Source organism: Neurospora crassa, linkage group V (assembly GCF_000182925.2).
Source record: "Neurospora crassa OR74A linkage group V, whole genome shotgun sequence".
Lineage (NCBI taxonomy): Eukaryota > Fungi > Ascomycota > Sordariomycetes > Sordariales > Sordariaceae > Neurospora > Neurospora crassa.
The window spans coordinates 2,080,264-2,096,384 of NC_026505.1; the positions used below are offsets into that span (position 1 = coordinate 2,080,264).

Genomic DNA, 16,121 nt, shown 5'->3' on the forward strand with positions numbered 1-16,121 from the left:
GCTTGATGTCATCATGTCGAAGGCAAACAAAGTTCCTTCCCTTTGGGGAAGCACTTCGTGACGCGCACAGAAGGAATCGGCAGGGACACCCCTCTCCCCTCTCCCGAGCTACCGGCCCTCCGGCACACAGACGAGCGCACAAATCCAAACGCAGAATTCCCAATCTTTCCATTCTGACAAAGAAGTTGGGGGTTTCTACATACCAGCCCCTGCCAATGAAAACCCTTTTCATCAGATGCCCACCTATTTTTTTCCAAAGAACACAAGACGGGACCAGCTACTGTCCACCCATTTGTCCACTTGCCAAGGACCAACTTGCCGGTTATATGCGAGCGCGAGCACCGACAGAGCGTAGCGTTTCTGGGATGCTACTGTATTGCGTAGTAAAAGTAAGTCCTCCCATGTTCATCATCGGTATTCATCCGCGCCGTTCTCCGTGAAAGACTCCTCCAACATGGGCAGCACTACCGCAGCGCTACTACACTACACTACAAAATGTCTATGTAATAGGTACATGCGTACGCTACCTAGGCGAGACGGAGAATACATGCTCTATCCGATCCCTACTTGGAGTTCCGGGCAACGAACGGAACGGATACATAGTACGGTACGTACGGATTGTCAAAGTCTGGCATTCTGTCAGTTACAAAGGTGTGTACAGTTCAATGCTGATTTGATTGCCAGCGCGGTTCTCACGACAAGTGATATGAAACAGACAAAACCACGTAACAACCACATTCGAAACTGAAGATCGGGTAGGGTGTATGAAGCGTCCGAAACGCATTTGGTTGATACCAAATTCTTCTACGGAGATTGTGGAATGGTGGTTGAGTTGCACAGAATGCGTAGTGAAGTCCCGCGCTAACGAACAAACCAGGGGTGAACCACCACCGCAAACCCCGGCCTCCTTGTAACGGACCATTCGGCTGTACCATGACTCGAAATTCTCTCGCGGAGCCGTCCGTTGCCCGTGAGCCTCCCGAGCTCAGACATTCCGCTACGGGATAGTACGGGATCAGACACGGCCGTGAAAACCCCACTGCATCACTCTTGGCTCTCTGGCCCTACTTTCAAGGGAAAAAAAACGAAGAAAAAAAACCCATTCGCCCCTGTATTTTTCCGTCTTCGACCGTTGTGGTGAGCCGCAGATATCCATGCATCATAGATGGAGCGATGGAGCCTCAACTCGACAGTCCACCGTTGACGGGCAGTGGAGACCGATGGAGTTGCAGCATCGACAGAAAACATGCCAATTGTTTCGAGGGCACGTACAGCGTCGCAACTGATACCCTCGCGACGGAGCATACCCCGTTGAAGAAACTCAAGCGAATCATGACCTGCGACACCGTTGAAAAGGAGATTTTTTTATCGGCCCCATCACCATCGGCCGGTCACGATTGTCTGCATAACGATAGTTCGACAGTTTGACTACAAGCGACAGCCGGTGGTGGATGGGATGGGATGGATGGATGATAGGTCGAACATGGTTTTCCTGTGATGAGTATATACATCTAAGTTTAGTTTTGCCCTCTCCCCATCGTGCCCGAAAGAGACTGATAATGATGCAAAAGTTGCTGACCCTTGTCTATGGCTTTTGGTCGAGAAACTAGCAGTTGGAGGGCGGAGGGATCTGATTGGATGAAACAAACGTTTCTCGTGTCCATTTTTGGATACTTGCCTGCCGTCCCAAGCCCCTGCGACTCCTTTCTTCTCACCTCCTGACTGGCCTTTTTATTAATCTTGGCGGCCGGGGCGCGATGCATCGTCATTGCCGTGAGGCTCGGTTTTGCTCGATCTGGGGGACGCCAACGACAACAACGACAATGCTGCCAGGTCCCCTATTTTCACCCACCAGTCCACCCACTAGCGAGGTTTTCTATAGCGAGCAAGCTCGTCATGTGACATTTGTCACTACACATGCATGCCATGGAGTGGCTTACCTCTTGGGGAGGGAGGTCAAGTACAAGTTATGACACCCCAGAGCGAAAAAAAAAACATGCCTTGACATGTGCTATACTTGTAAGCACAAATCTTGGTACCTCTGTCTTCGAAAATTGACTTGTGTTGTCTGGGTCGAGAAATGGCCAGCCTGGGTTTGGTTGCGATGAAGGTCACCTTGGTCCCTGGTCCTACTATCGCGTCTTGGTCTTTCTCTTTTGTTCCTTCATGGAATTTTCGGAGACAACGACAGGCCAGCCGGCACATGCAGGTAGGGTGCAGGTGTGCTGGTCTCCTCGTCCACGCCGTCGACGCCATCCACGCCCGTCCCACGGTCACGCATGGGTTTGTGCACCGAAGTTTGCGGGCTTGACTGCTTTGGGTGTAGTCGGTTTCTATTCTTGAAATTAACCTTCTTTGGCCTTCTTGGTCTGCTCCACTTCCCTTGGCTGCCACATCCGACCGAGAAACACCCGGCCCAGCCACTCAGAGGTGAGGAAGCAGAAAACACACTGCTAGCCCTAAAGCCACTCACCATCACCCCCTAATTGTTAGGCCGTCTTACAGCCTGGCTTCCCACTCTCACCCGTCATCAGATGACTTTCCCCAGATCTCTGACTCTCTGCCGACAGACACAGATTCGCAATCTCGGCAGCCAGTGCGCAAAGCCTCAATTCCTTATTTCCGAGAGCTTGTGGTATCCTTTTTTCGAACGACCCATCGACCGCTTTCGGGTTAGCAGGCCGCAATGGTCAGAGAGCTCCGATACAACGTTCCACTCCTCATGCCCGCGGCTTCCGCCAACAAACCTACCTCCTTTTCATCATGGCTTGACCAATGTATCGTTGTGGCTGACCAAACACACAAGCTACCCAACTTTGGTTATTCAAGTTCATTTTCCGCCATCTGTTCCAAACGTCAGGCTGTACCAGAAGAGCAATGGGAAGCCATTTCTTCAGCCTACGCTCTACATACCCAACCTTTCATGCAGTACATTCTTATCGACATTTGCCCACCACCAGATGCACCCCACGACCAAGCCCAAATGGTCTTGTCGTGTGTCGTTGGACAAGTGTCAGCAAGGTCACCGAACTGCACCTTCCGTACCTGAGTTCCTACTCCGGATATCGTAAACCCTGGACGCCCGGGGGCGGTGAGCATTCGCACAGCTGTTGTGCAGATGAACGACAGGCACAGATGCGAATCATTCGGTGCATCAAAAAATGGCTTCGCAGCAATCGCATGGGTCCTTGCTTCCACCCTACACTACAATATCGGCTCTGATACCATTCACGGTGTTCACCCGTGCCCCGGTACCTTGCCGCCAATCCTTGAAAGATGCGCGTGTGCAAAGTTTGTTATCGGGGTGAACCGCCTTCAACAACTCCACGTGCGCGCGGATCTCGCGGCTATTCTCACGAATTGCTGCAACATGCCGAGGGCAAACCCTTAAAGGAGCCGGCAAAACCTAGGTCGTCCACTGTCTCCTGCGCCTCAATCTCTAATATACACAAACTAATTATAGTCACATCCCGATCAGGGAACCCTTGGGGAAGTCATCTCCCGCTTGCCATTGGCATCGTCGCTGGGTTGAGCCACTCGACCACTCGAATAGTGATAGGTGAGGTGACAACTACATTGCTGTCATCACCATCCTTTCCTATCTGGGCTCCAAGATTGTCACTATCGGCACCGAAAACTCTCTTCTCGAACATCACGGGGAACATCATAGCATTTCATCCGACTGAGCATGCATCATTGCCAGGCACAACATAACAGACGGTAGATATACTGTCGCCTCAACCACTTCCGTCCTTCCAGGCTGTGTCGCTAATAAATACACAGCATGTTAGCCTCACATAATGAATTTGCACGGGCATTCTATGCATGACACGTACGTCACAGCCATGCGTTTGTGAAACCTCAAAGCGCGGTGAGAGACGGGACGAGATCATCGAGAAGACCAGCTCAAGTCACACGGGGCTGCCTACCTCACCATGCATTTCTACACCCGACACAATGGGTACAGCTCTCAATGCCTGGAGTGTTTCCCGATCCTTCGGCGCCTATCCATCATTATCAAGTGATTCTTCAGGGCAGGCACAGGAGGGATGGAAATACCCCGATGTCTGTTCCCGTTGCCTTGCCATTTGTTCTTGGGATGCGTGGCTGGGCTTTGCAGCAAACATGGTGCGTTTACCAGAGAAGAGATCACGACAGTATCTTCGTGGACACTGAGATTTCCTTCTCTGGGTCGAACAGACGCTGTGTCGAGGATTCACTCTTTCCTCTCCTTGTCTGATGATATATCCTGAGAGGGAATATTGTTCGGGCGGTACAGATCCGGTGACGTTTGCCCAGCGTGGTCCCCTGCCCGCTCACTCAAGGGCTTGGGTCACATGCGGATTGCCTCAGTCCATGAGCTCCTGTACCGTCGGGGTAGGCCAGGGTGGTCCTTCCCAACCTCGAGCAAACATTCAGCAATCCGTGTGTAAGAATTCAGGGTAGCAGCCAGCAAACCAGGGGATTCTGGTACCTGACAGCTGACACCTAGCAAAGATATGCAATCATTTGTGCAAGGTCAAAACAGAGGAGAAGCGTCAGGAAATGGAGACAAGTGTTAACAAGACGGCCCGGAATAGGCAAACGTTGCAGCTTTAACAACGAACCCGGCCTCCAACACCTTCCTTCCTCTCTGCAGTACAAATTTGTTAGGCCAGCACAAGCTTCGTCTGCTTCCTTCCTGTTCTTTGTGTTTCGTCGACAAATCATATCTGTATTCCCTTATCTACTCACACGGGCGCCACGCCCAAAATCTTTTCTTCTTTCTTGTCACACAGTTTCCCTACGGAAATACCACTCTGGAGCCGTAGATTGACTCTCCACTGCTGGCTGGCGAAAGCTTGCTTCCTGACAGGAAATTAAATAATCCGGCAGATCGAGTTATCTCACGCGAGACTCCTTGAGATGGGGCCGATTAACTGCGGTAGACATCGCCGAGACTTCGTCCCCCCAACGAGGGAGATCTACTGGTCAATAAACGACTCACTTGACTCCAATCGACCGCAATGAGTTTGGAAATCCTTGATCTCCATCTTCATGCCCAATTCCGTCACTCCCTTGCCTCATCTCCATAGTATTTTCTTTTCCCATGGCGCATTTTTCACTGCCCTTCTCAAACCGTTGGAGAGACTAGGACATGGCCCGGCATAGCATAGTGTAGTACACTAGCAATTCCTCGTCCGCCTGCCTGAACTCCAATCTTTCACTCCACCGGAACACGCTCCCCACATTGCAATTTCTCGTATTCCGTTGCACTAAGCAGAGACTAAAAAGTAACCCATCAAGGTTCCATAGGTCCATCGATGGTGGTCCATTCCATGGTGCTCGGGCGGCTATCCTTTTCAAGCGCCTCGCAGGGAATCACTACATGGAAGGGTACTTGACTTTCTCCGACAAGGTAGGCCCCTGTGTGGGTTGAAGCGGAATGAAAGGGTGAGGCTGGGGAAGTTATTCCCAAATTGTACAGCATAGCCGAACAACAGGAACGGCGATCAGGAAAGAGGACTCCTTCCGCATCGCTCCGGTCGCCGTCGCCATTACTGCTGTCGCCGCTCTCCTCATTGTCGCCGTCGCTGCCGTGCTTCCGTATAGATCCGACTACTCTGTTCAGGTCGTGAGCGACTCGTCCACTATGTACCGAGGCACTGCACTACGAGTCACTCGATAACCACTGGACAGACGATCGTAGTTTTACGCCCTCCTTCCTGCCTCACGTAACTAGTAGCAGGGACAGGGACGTGACTTCCATCTAGAGAGCCACAGCGGTGGTCAAGACCAGACCGGCTTTGACGCTCAAAAGATGACAGATGAAGAAAAGAAACAAAGGTTGCCAAGCTACAGCATTCGCAGCTCGCTTCGCCCTTCAGTTCCAGGTCCCTCATCCTCAACCCCGGTTCTTGTCTTGGTCCTTGTCCATGTCGCCTACGGTGCCGGGCGCGACGGCATTGCTGCGGTAAGTGCACGCTCCGGCCCGAGGAGAACCAGCCAACAGGGTCAAGTTGCGAAAGTCTCATGTTCCACTGTGCCATCGTACAACACTTTACTCAAACTCAGACCCTGGCCCGTGTTCTGCCTAGTCTGCATCTGGCTGCTTCAGGGAACGCAAGGTCGGTTCGGTTTGTTGAGTGAAACAAAAGGTTGAACTGACTGAGCTTGTCTCAACAGAGGTTAGGCGAGGACAAATTGCCGGCCTGGTCGTGCTGGATCGGGACCAGGTAGGGACTGCAAGTGAGTGAGTGTGTAAATGGATGATGTGATGTGGATCACAGAGTACCGCACGATCGTCATGATGTATTCCCGATCCTTCATGTCAGTGCCCCGATGAGCTGCACATACATACCCTCGACCAGACGGAAGCGGAGTGGTCAAGTAGCGTTGGGGGGCTGTTTGGGTTGGGAACCTGAAGCCGAATGGAGAGAGACGAGGAGATAAGATGAGTACCTCTAGGTGATTCGGCCATGTGTTCGATTATGAAGCGTTCGCTTTTGCTGTACCACATGTGTTACAAAGGCAATTAGAGGCTTTTAGAGTGCAGCGTGCGCATGATCGGGAGGAGTGTCTCCTTGCATTTGGGTAAAAAATCTGCCGAAATCCGCCAGCAGACCAAGTCGAGAAGCCGGATGAGGAACAAAGAAAAGAGAGAAGAAAAAAAAAAAAAAAAACATCTACAGCTGAAGCCTTCCAGCTCATCTTATTACCATCGAACAATCTCAACGGTGAAGCCACCACCAGAGCTTCTCAACGAGTCAATCTGCCTCCAGAGGGAAGGAGCTGGACGAACTAAAACTAGGCTGACATTCGCCCCTTCCATGCCCTTCTCCCCTGGTGTTTCTGAGACTCCAAGGCGGGTCCTTACCTCTGTTGACTAAGCGCACTGACCACCCCATTGTCCATCAAACCCTTCACGCCTTTCTCTGCAAAGCAAGCCTCATACCTGTATGCAGGCAACATACCTTAATTTCACCACTAACTCACATGTGGCCGCTTCGAAGCGCGAGTCTCAGCCGGGGCGGCGGCGGCGGAGAGTGAGTTGTGTAGTGCAGTGTAGCACGAGAAGAGACAGGAACACCTTTCATTGTTACACATTTCACCGTATACTCAGACCGGTACACATACTGGACAAGAGGAGTTCAACTCCAGATTCATTCCAGGTCTATGTCAAGTTTTAGGTCCAATAGAAGTAAAAAAAGTGAGGGGAGTGGTCTCGCCTGTAAAGATGAACGAATTTGGACCTTGCTCCGGGATTTAATCAACTTATGTACAAGCTACACATACAGCATGGGCGTGGACCTTCGGGCCGTTTGATAGTTTGCTTGCCTGGTTGCCTTTGGTACCCAGCTGCGCGGTCTGGCAAAATATATTACCGTCCGTTTGGCTGTCCATTCATTGACCAGGACAGATAGCTAGCTAGCTAGCTAGCTAGCCATGGACAAGCCCGGACAGCAAAGACAAGGATAAGCAACAAAACGCTGCCACTACATATGTACATACTTGAATGCCCTGGCTCGAACTAGGAGCGGGAAAGCGGACAACAAAAACAATGGAGTACCGCGTGGTTGGTTCCTGGGGTCGTGTCGGCTCTTTAGATTTCAGACTCCATTCCAGACTCCGCACGTACATATGTATGTACGTCAGTCATATCACCACCACCATTCCTACCCACAAGCGTAATGTAATCCGAAATCCCGGGCTCTGGTTGTTGTGTATGTATATATGTCTCCGGGGATAACAAACTTTCCATGGAGTCAGACGACGACGACGGTGAGAGCGGCTATAATCAGCACACTCTCTCTCACACACACACACACAAAAAGCGCAGATATGTAGGGTGTGGAGATGCAAGATCAAAACAGAAAGGTCCTTAAGGAAGGGGAGTGATGAGATGAAACAAGAATAAGCTTCTGACACGTGCGAACCATGCATTTGGGTAATCTCATCCCAGTATGTAGCAGGCTGAACACGTGTGTTAGTGGTATGGTATGTTGCCCCCCTCCCTTTCCTCCCCCCCTCCCTTCCTCTTTCATGGTGTCATCGCGACGAGGCTGCGCTGACCGCTGTGCCGAATGGGTATATCCACCGCAACGGATGATTATGGTGTGATCGTCCATTGGTAGGTGGGCTTAACGTCGTTGATTTCTGCGAATATAGCGCGGTGATTATATCTCTTCTTCAATCCTCTCCGTGTACAATATATATAGACTAGGTGAAGATGACATGCGTTGCACTAGTGTCACCACCTACCTACTAGGTATCATTCGGTTCGTTGGTTCTTTCTACATTTGGAATCATTTTTAGCGTAGTCCCTTCAGAGGCAGTCACTCACCTAGTCTAACTCGTCTCTTCGCTTCCTTCCCCTCACATTTTTTACTGTGACAGGCGTACTGACTGACTGGAGTTGGCGGGCAGGCGAGACTGAATCGAACTGAACCAACCGACAGACCGTAACCGCAACCGTGACAAGAATGGCCGTCACAATCTGGGCAACAGCGAGAACACTCGAAAATATACACACAAAGCACCGCCACGATCAAGCCCAAAAAGTCGGTGATTAAACCTATGCAATACAACGTTGCATACATATATGCGTCCTTTGGTGGCGGGCTACTTACTGTGCAGTATAGTACGGTGTTGGTGTTGGTGTTGGTGTTGGTGTTGCCGCCAACACTTGCTACCAACCGCAGCATTGATGTTACACAAAACCATAACCGCGGGACAGATGCTCCTTTGTTGTCTTATCAACTGTCCCTTCTTCTTCTTTTTAAAGCCGGAGTAGTCCAAGTTCGCAAGAGCCTTTCGAGACGGGGAGATGTAGATTCTCCTTTGGCAGAAAGAAGGTTTCTTAGAAATGAGAAACATACTAGAAAGCAATGAAAAACAACTGAAAACAACAGATGAAAACTGATGCTGTTAACATTGTTTTGGCCGTCAGGTACCACACGCGTGGCAATGAGAAGCATAAACCCGATGCCTCACCTGCCAATCCTGCGTCTCTTTGAGGGAGCAGCGGCCCGGTATGGCGGCTCACTCAGGTTCAAGGAGGCAAGTGAGATGTCATGTGCTTCAACAAGAGTAAGCACCTGGATCAGAGCGAAACCTGACAGCATAATTTCTAATCGATAAGTGTCGTAGGCTTGGATACTCGTGAAGAAGGATCAAGAGTGAGTGAGGGCCTATGGAGAATGCACGAAGTGCACCAGACCAAAGATGAAGTATTCCTGATGCAAATGTTCTAATCTCAAGTTATTTTCTTCTTATCCAAGCGACAGATGTGCTAGACAGCCAGGATCAGTAGGTCGCCGCCGTTCACTCCTGAACTGCTTCCAAAAGGTGAACTCTATCTTCTTGCCATTTTTGCTTGCCCAAAACTTGCCATATCCATAGCTGTCTACCTAATATAACTGAGCTACCTGTCTAAATAAAGTAAACTTCATCACCCATTACACATATCCCTCCTACCATAGCATTCTCGATAAACCTGCCACGGCCCTTTCCTATCACTGCTTTTGTGGTGCCATATCATACCCGGATATAGGCTGATGTCAGATATTTCTGCTCACATCTCGTGAGGCCCAGTCCTTGACGACGCTTCCTGCTTGCCTACAAAATCCCTCTGAGTCGTCCCATAGCTTTTGTTTCCAATTCAAACGAAAATTCGGTATCGTGTCCCATCACCGGAACCAGTTTCTGTCTCATTGCCATTGATGTGCACTATGTCTTTGGCTCTCCTTCAAACACCATTCTGACTGGAGACTCATCTTTATCATGCACATTTTAGCTTGTATCTTGCCTCACCCAGTCATCGAGTAGAGCACCGCGCCGAACTTATTTTATGTGTCTCGACGGCCTGTCACACTTCACATGCCACTCGCTTCCTACAAACCTCAACAATCCAATGCATCAATTGTTACCCACACTTTATGTCATCCCGTTCGTCGGTTGGCACCACCCACGATTAGAGCAGCTTAACCCTGGGGGTAAATAAGATGGCTGTTCCTGCGGACTGGATATGGCATGTATATTTGTCGAAGACATGACGCTGTTCAGGGCATTGAGTCATATTGTACTGTTTTGCCTGGCGTGGCCCTTGCATGTAAGCGTTGTAATTGAGGGAGAAAAGGTTGTTCGTGGAAGGAGACCATGGATATATTTGCAGTAACGACCAAACAGTGGACAATTCTTGAAAGTAGGTATAGTGTGTGTACAGGCTTCGTTGAGATGTGGTGGCTCAAGTGATCAGCTCAAGCTCAGAGAGCGAAGAGCCTCTGGAGCAGCCCGAGGTCCTTGGCTTCCATTTGCATGAGAAAGTTGCCGAATCCCGGAATAATTTGCTTGTAGACATTGATGACCTGCGTGAAGGAACAGCCAAGTTAGACCAAATCAGATCATGGGAATTCTCGGGTTGAAACTTACGTTCTGGAAGGCTTCATGCAACTCAAGCAAAACGGGCTTCTGCAGGCTAAGTTCCTGGTAGTTGGCAATTGTGCTGAAGTAATGCAGTAGAACGCTCTCCATAGCCTGGGGGTTGCGAGTAACCATCTCAGTGAAGCCACGCAGCGCTGTGGCTTTCTCTTCAGAAGGATCAACATCGTCCATTGTGTCGAGGAACTCCTCAGCGAAACTGCCAAGATGTGGGGCCACAAGTTCGGCATTGTCAAGTCCTAACCTACCCAAGGCAATAGCGGCGTTTTCGCTGACACCTCCGGGTACCCTGGGGTTGGAGAGGATGTCAACACATCGTTGAATGAGCTGGGGCACGAATGGCGCCATGCCTGCCTTGTACTGAAGAGCAATCTCGCCGACACTCCAGCAGGCGTTGTTGACTACGCTGAAGCTGTTGTCGACCTCCTCGTCCAGAATAGTGTCCATGTCCAAGCGCTTGATAACGACCGGCATGATGTTGGGCAGGAATGGCTTGAGTTGTTCAAAGACGTACTTGGCACAATCGCCGAGAAGAGCGTATGCCGATTGCTGAACGGCATCGGATTGATCCCCCATGCACAGAGCCATCAGCTCAAAAAAGGTTGGCTGGACGTTGGCAACAAGCTTGGAAGCCTTGTCGTTGTCTAGGGCCTGGATGATGGCACTGAGAAGATCGAGGCTGGTGACCAGGAAATCCTCATCAGGTTGATCAAGATCGGTGTTGGTCTTGGCCTTCATGGCCTGCTCCAGGTTTTGATGAATAATTCGAATACACCTGCCGAAAATAGGCTCGGCGTAAGGGGTGAAGGCATCGCCAAGGGCCATAGCGACGTAGGAAAGGCACTCGAGCAAGGGAAAAAGCTCCCGGGACTCATCACCCACCTTCTGCCACCTATCCAGTAGGACTGGCATCAACTGGTTACTAAGCTCAGGCCTAGCCAGGACGGGGCCGATGTGCTCAGCCAGCGTCTGAACGCAGTCGTAGAGAACCCACATATTCTTATCCTTGTACTTGCCGAAGCACCGGATGTATTGCTGGATGATGGGTCCGCAGTAAGGCTCGAGCGCCTTGCCTGCCTTCTCTTCTAGGTTTGCCATGGCAGAGGCACCAGCCTCCTGAACGTTCTTGTTCTTGTCAAGCATCTTCTTGAGAATTCCGTCCATCATAGGCAGGAAGTATCTCTCCTTTTCTGCCTGATCCACAAGGCTAACCGCCCACGCAGAGTATCGACCAAGGGTCCAGCAGGTAATCTGGCGAACCACCGGCTCCTCGTCGTCGAGGAGACTAACAAGATAGGGCACCAATTCTGGAAGGTGGGGAACGACCACGTCCATGCAGCCCTCAGCAACAGCACCAAGGGCGAGAACAGCCGCTTCTCTGTAAGACCAATCCGCGTGCTTGAGGTTGCTCTGCAAATATGGTAGAATAGAAGTGAAGACTGGTCCGCCAAAGTCGCGAGCAAATACATCAAGTGCCGCCGCTGAGCACTTGCGGAGAGTCCACTTCTCATCGGGATTCTCATCTCCCTCGGACTCGCTGTCGTCAATTTCGCCATCTTCCAAATCATCGTCGTCTTCCTCCATGCTTGCAACCTTCTCGAACGCGTTTCCATTCTTCGCCATATCAGCCGCAGTGTTTCCGTTAGCAGCACGGGTCAGCTTCTTCTTGGCGAACTGTGGCTTGATATCCTCCTCCCGGTCTTCTTCATCCTCATCGTCCGAAGCACCTCCAAGTATAGCAATATCCTCGGGACTGTAGACCATGCACTCCAAAAGTACGGGGATGATGTCTGTGATGTACGGTTCCAGGGCCCGCCACAGGTTATCGTGCTCTCCAACAGTCAGCCAGAACTCGGCAGCCTCAGTGGCAAGATCCTCGTCGTCACCCTTTTGTTGAGCGATGATGTACTTGGCCAGGCCTTCGATATGGGGCAGAAGCTTGTCCGGACGGGTTTCCACCAGGTTCACAAAAGCACGGCAGACCTGTTTTCGGACATCGATTGAGGGATCTTCAGCCAGAGCAAAGAGGTGCTGTAGAAGGTCATCTATCGAGTTCAGCATGGCCTGCGACTTCCTAGGGGTGAACACATTGATGGCTGTGAGAGCATGGGCGCGAACTTTGGGAATTGCGCTCCTGGTTGCCTGAATAAGCTTTGGAAGGAGAAAGTTGATAGGTCTTTGGCCGTTGTGTTCCCTTTCTAGCATCTTCGCATTGTCTTCGCAGATCTTTGCCATGGCAGCCATAGCTCCCTCCTGCGCCTCGGGCGTTACCTGACCAGACTCATTGGTCAACATCTTGAGCAACTCGGGCAGAAACTCGGGCCAGCCGTAGATTCCTCCCTTGTTAATCAGCTCAGTCGCAAGAGTGCCTGCATGACTGCGGATCTGTGAGTTCTTGTCCTGGAGCCCCAAGGGGACAGCCAACTTGACAAGAGCCAAGCTCTGTTCTGGAATCTTGTTATAGTTGTTCTTGATGTTGTTCTTCAGCATCAGAGCGGCGGCACAGCGCACAACATGCCAGTCTGCAGCAGTCGCTGGAAACTCCTGGGGTGGTTCCGAGCTCGAGAAAATCAGGGCCAAGTAGTTGTTGATATCGGGCGAAGCTTTCGCTTGGTTAAGCATCTGGTTTATAAAGACAAGTCAGAATCTCTGTCTTGTGGCAATGCTCCATCAGACTGGGTAACTAGATGGTGCCGAGGGGCATTAACTCACGATTTCAGCCTGCTTCTGGGCGGCCTTGTTGAAGGCGCTCAGGGAATCCTTCAGACATTGTGCCAAAGTCTTCAGGTTCTCTCCACTCGGTTGCCAAGCCATGGTGATAATTGGGATTGAAGTGACACAGGCGCGTAACGTCGGCGATGTGTCGTGTGGTGGCGGCGGCGGCGGCGGCGGTTGGTGGGTTCTCGGACTTTGATATCTCGTAGCTGACGAGAACCAGAACGATGGTGTCGGGCCGATACCGGTGAACTGCTGAAGAGTCGAACGCAGAATTGGGAGGCCCAAAGAAAAAAAGAAAAAAAAATGGCCGACTCGAATGAACTCTCTGACAGTGCAAGTTCAGTTGTGAGAGAGGCGCCGGGTCACCACAGCGCGGCCTTCAAGGCGGAGGTACTCTTTAGGGTTCGTTTAGTTGAAGCTGGTCGTGGGTAGTCGCATCTGGCAGGCCGACGGGTAGCAAGAGCTGCAGACAAGAACCGGCAGTTTGTCCTCGGGAAGGAGGCAGGGTGTTGTTTCGTTGATGAAAGAGATCGATACCCAGAAGCAATTGCCAGTGGTTACCGGTAGGTCGACATCGATGGTGGTCGTGGGTGGGCGGCGGGCAAGGCTCGAGCAGGGCAATGTTTAATGTGGGGTGCAAAGTGGGCCTTGGCTGGCCTCTATTTTTTGCTGTGCCGTCAAGTGCAAGTGGTCGAGGGGAAGGGAACGGAAACTTGTTGAAGACAAGTGGAGGTGCCGCCCCTGCCCTGCACACCTGCACTGGCACTTGTGCGATGCCAAGCCTGCTCGCCTACCTAGGAGATGCGGGCCTGTCAAGAAATGTGGCAGGTGTGGTCAGTGGTCTTCAGGTGCTAGCTCTGCGTGGGCGGTTGTAGCTTCGTTCTGTCCAAGAGCGGGGCCGGGGCAACCTCCCATGGACGCTTGATGAGGTCGTCGTCTCTCTCTCCCGCTCTGTACCTCTCATGTATGGCGGCCACCCGCCCGCTTGATGGTTGCACAAAACCCCTTCTGATAATGCTAAGCTTCCTGCTACCTACGTATGCACGTACGCGCCTTGAAGTGGATGGCACCGTTACAGCAGCAACTCATTAATGCCCGAAGGAAATCGAACAGCAAATGGCACCGGGGTCATTCATTCAAGAGGAGTCATCGGCAGAGCTTCTGGCGTCGCAGTCAATGAGACGCCCGGCCCTTTGAACCTCGACCAAGGGCCTGGCCGAGACTTTGATACTTTTGGGTTCGTCCCATTTCCCAGCTTGTGAACCACCCTACCTATCGGGTCATATTTGGTTGAAGAAAAGCTAGGTTTTTTATGCGTTGTAAGGATGGGATGGCAGTAAGGGTAAGGTATCCTCTCTCGCATGTGGCCTCTATTTTAGTTTAAAAGCCTGCTTGGTGGGAACTGAGTTTCTAGACCGCTTTCTATGATTTGGGAATTGGATGGCGAGTTTTCCTCGTCACCTCTTTCTCTCCTTCTTGCTGTACAGACCGGATGATGTCCATCCAGCACAGGCGGGATACCAGTCGTCCTTTTCAGACCTACCAGACACATGGAACTTGGATGTCGCCAGAAGGTCCACGACAGTGTTGCTGTGTAACAGACGACTGAGATCTGCCAAACCTGCCAGGTCAGCTTTGTGAGCCGATCTATCCCGCGGCCATGTTGATGTGCCAAATATGAAACTGCAGATAACACCCTTTGCCTCATCATAACCAGGGCTTTGGGGTTCAGAACATTTCCGTCAATTCTCTGAAGGTTAATCGCCTTCGGCCATGCCCCGTCGGGATATGGTGCCAATCCATATTGCTACCAATACCCGACATGTATCAAGCAGGTAACCGAACACGAGTGACAGTTCCATGGCCTTCTTGGGTCATGGATTCGTGGGAAACGACACGCCTTTGTGGCACGTTCAAAAAAAGGTGAGTAGGTTAGGCAAGCTCAAACTAAGCGTTTGCGGAAATTCGTTGAGAAGGGAACTGCCGGAATCCCCTTGGCCAAAAGGCCGAGGTGTTTGTGTGCAACAACTTGTGCCCATCAACAGTAGCAAAAAGAAAAATTGTAGTTGGGAAGGGTTCTTTTGTCAACGTTCGAGGCTCAGGACTGGACTCCATTGGGCGTCGCGTTGGCAAACTCAAGTTTGGATAGGACAAGCTCGGCTACCTGTTTGAAAGCTTCCATCTCCTCTTCAACAGTCCCGCCAAGGCCGGCACTGGCAAAGCTCACCGAGTTGCCCACATAGGTAGGCAGTTGCGTCCTCCTTGTGATCAGCTTTGCCAGTCGGGTGGTAAACTCCAACGTCGGCTCAACCGTACAAAGAGGAGTTGACAAAGGCTGTGTCGGGTTGTATCTCTAGACCAAGATTAGTCACTGTAAAATGTATCGAATAGGCGATCAACTCACATCGGGCAGTGCATAAACAAATGACCCCAATGGAGTGGGTGATGTAGCCTCTTCGGCCGAAGCAGTCGTGAGGAAGAGCACAACGGCTTTGGACTTGGCTGTCAATTGAATGTAGATGCGCGTGTCCACGGATCGCGGTAGAGGAAGCGAGAGCTGGATAGGGGCATCCATGATGTCCTCATATGTCCGTGGTGATCTCAAATGTATCGAGGATTTCTAGGACAATTTGCAAATCCGACGGTTTGCTTTGTTCCTGGGACTGAACTGCGAATGAAAGAGCTGGTCGGCTTCGGGATCGATAGAGGTTCGTCCAGGTTGATGTTCAACTTGCGAGCAATGGCAAGGAACAGGCGGGACGGGAGTGAGGAAGACGGATGGAGTTTGGTATCGGCGGGTGTTGGACGGGCGTTGGAAGTGAATGGAAACATGTCCGCGGCTGGTGAGATCAGGCCCGGACAGCGTGCCGGACCTGAAGCAGGTGCAATAGTGAGAAATTTACAGCGGATGGCCACTGCAGTTTCCCGTGCAATTGCCGCCTCCGGATTTCGTAGCGCTATCAGGCACGCATGAGAGGAACTGC

General features: G+C 51.3%; 3 protein-coding genes and 1 non-coding gene across 4 annotated transcripts; 2 read left to right on the top strand and 2 right to left on the bottom strand.

Moving 5' to 3' along the window:
- Positions 1-285: 285 nt before the first annotated feature.
- NCU14068 lies at positions 286-1,098 on the top strand. Its single transcript, XR_897955.1, has 3 exons — positions 286-607; positions 685-826; positions 878-1,098. It is a non-coding gene; the product is annotated as a ncrg15 (non-coding RNA).
- A 4,354-nt stretch (positions 1,099-5,452) lies between these two features.
- Positions 5,453-6,373, top strand: NCU03689 (hypothetical protein; the record flags this gene model as incomplete). Its single annotated transcript, XM_956372.3, has 3 exons — positions 5,453-6,107; positions 6,166-6,228; positions 6,351-6,373. The coding sequence occupies exons 1-3, from the start codon at positions 5,801-5,803 to the stop codon at positions 6,371-6,373; spliced, it is 393 nt and encodes a 130-aa protein (XP_961465.2). The 5' UTR covers positions 5,453-5,800.
- Positions 6,374-9,292: 2,919 nt separating this feature from the next.
- On the bottom strand, positions 9,293-13,805 carry NCU03690 (importin beta-2 subunit). Its single transcript, XM_956373.2, has 3 exons — positions 13,132-13,805; positions 10,411-13,041; positions 9,293-10,346 (listed from the first exon to the last, which is right to left on the bottom strand). The coding sequence occupies exons 1-3, from the start codon at positions 13,231-13,233 to the stop codon at positions 10,245-10,247; spliced, it is 2,835 nt and encodes a 944-aa protein (XP_961466.1). The 5' UTR covers positions 13,234-13,805; the 3' UTR covers positions 9,293-10,244.
- A 548-nt stretch (positions 13,806-14,353) lies between these two features.
- Positions 14,354-15,970, bottom strand: NCU03691 (hypothetical protein). Its single transcript, XM_956374.2, has 2 exons — positions 15,542-15,970; positions 14,354-15,490 (listed from the first exon to the last, which is right to left on the bottom strand). Exons 1-2 carry the CDS (start codon positions 15,710-15,712, stop codon positions 15,236-15,238), a joined length of 426 nt encoding a protein of 141 aa, XP_961467.1. The 5' UTR covers positions 15,713-15,970; the 3' UTR covers positions 14,354-15,235.
- Positions 15,971-16,121: the final 151 nt, after the last annotated feature.

What these genes read in the sequence shown, in the direction of transcription:
- NCU03690 (XM_956373.2), bottom strand. Translation starts at nt 13,233, where the DNA reads ATGGCTTGGCAACCGAGTGGAGAGAACCTGAAGACTTTGGCACAATGT. An exon ending in CCCAGAAGCAGGCTGAAATC is followed by an intron (nt 13,042 to 13,131) that starts GTGAGTTAATGC and finishes TTTATAAACCAG; the next exon opens with ATGCTTAACCAAGCGAAAGC. An exon ending in TGCATGAAGCCTTCCAGAAC is followed by an intron (nt 10,347 to 10,410) that starts GTAAGTTTCAAC and finishes TCCTTCACGCAG; the next exon opens with GTCATCAATGTCTACAAGCA.
- NCU03691 (XM_956374.2), bottom strand. Translation starts at nt 15,712, where the DNA reads ATGGATGCCCCTATCCAGCTCTCGCTTCCTCTACCGCGATCCGTGGAC. An exon ending in TTGTTTATGCACTGCCCGAT is followed by an intron (nt 15,491 to 15,541) that starts GTGAGTTGATCG and finishes ATCTTGGTCTAG; the next exon opens with AGATACAACCCGACACAGCC.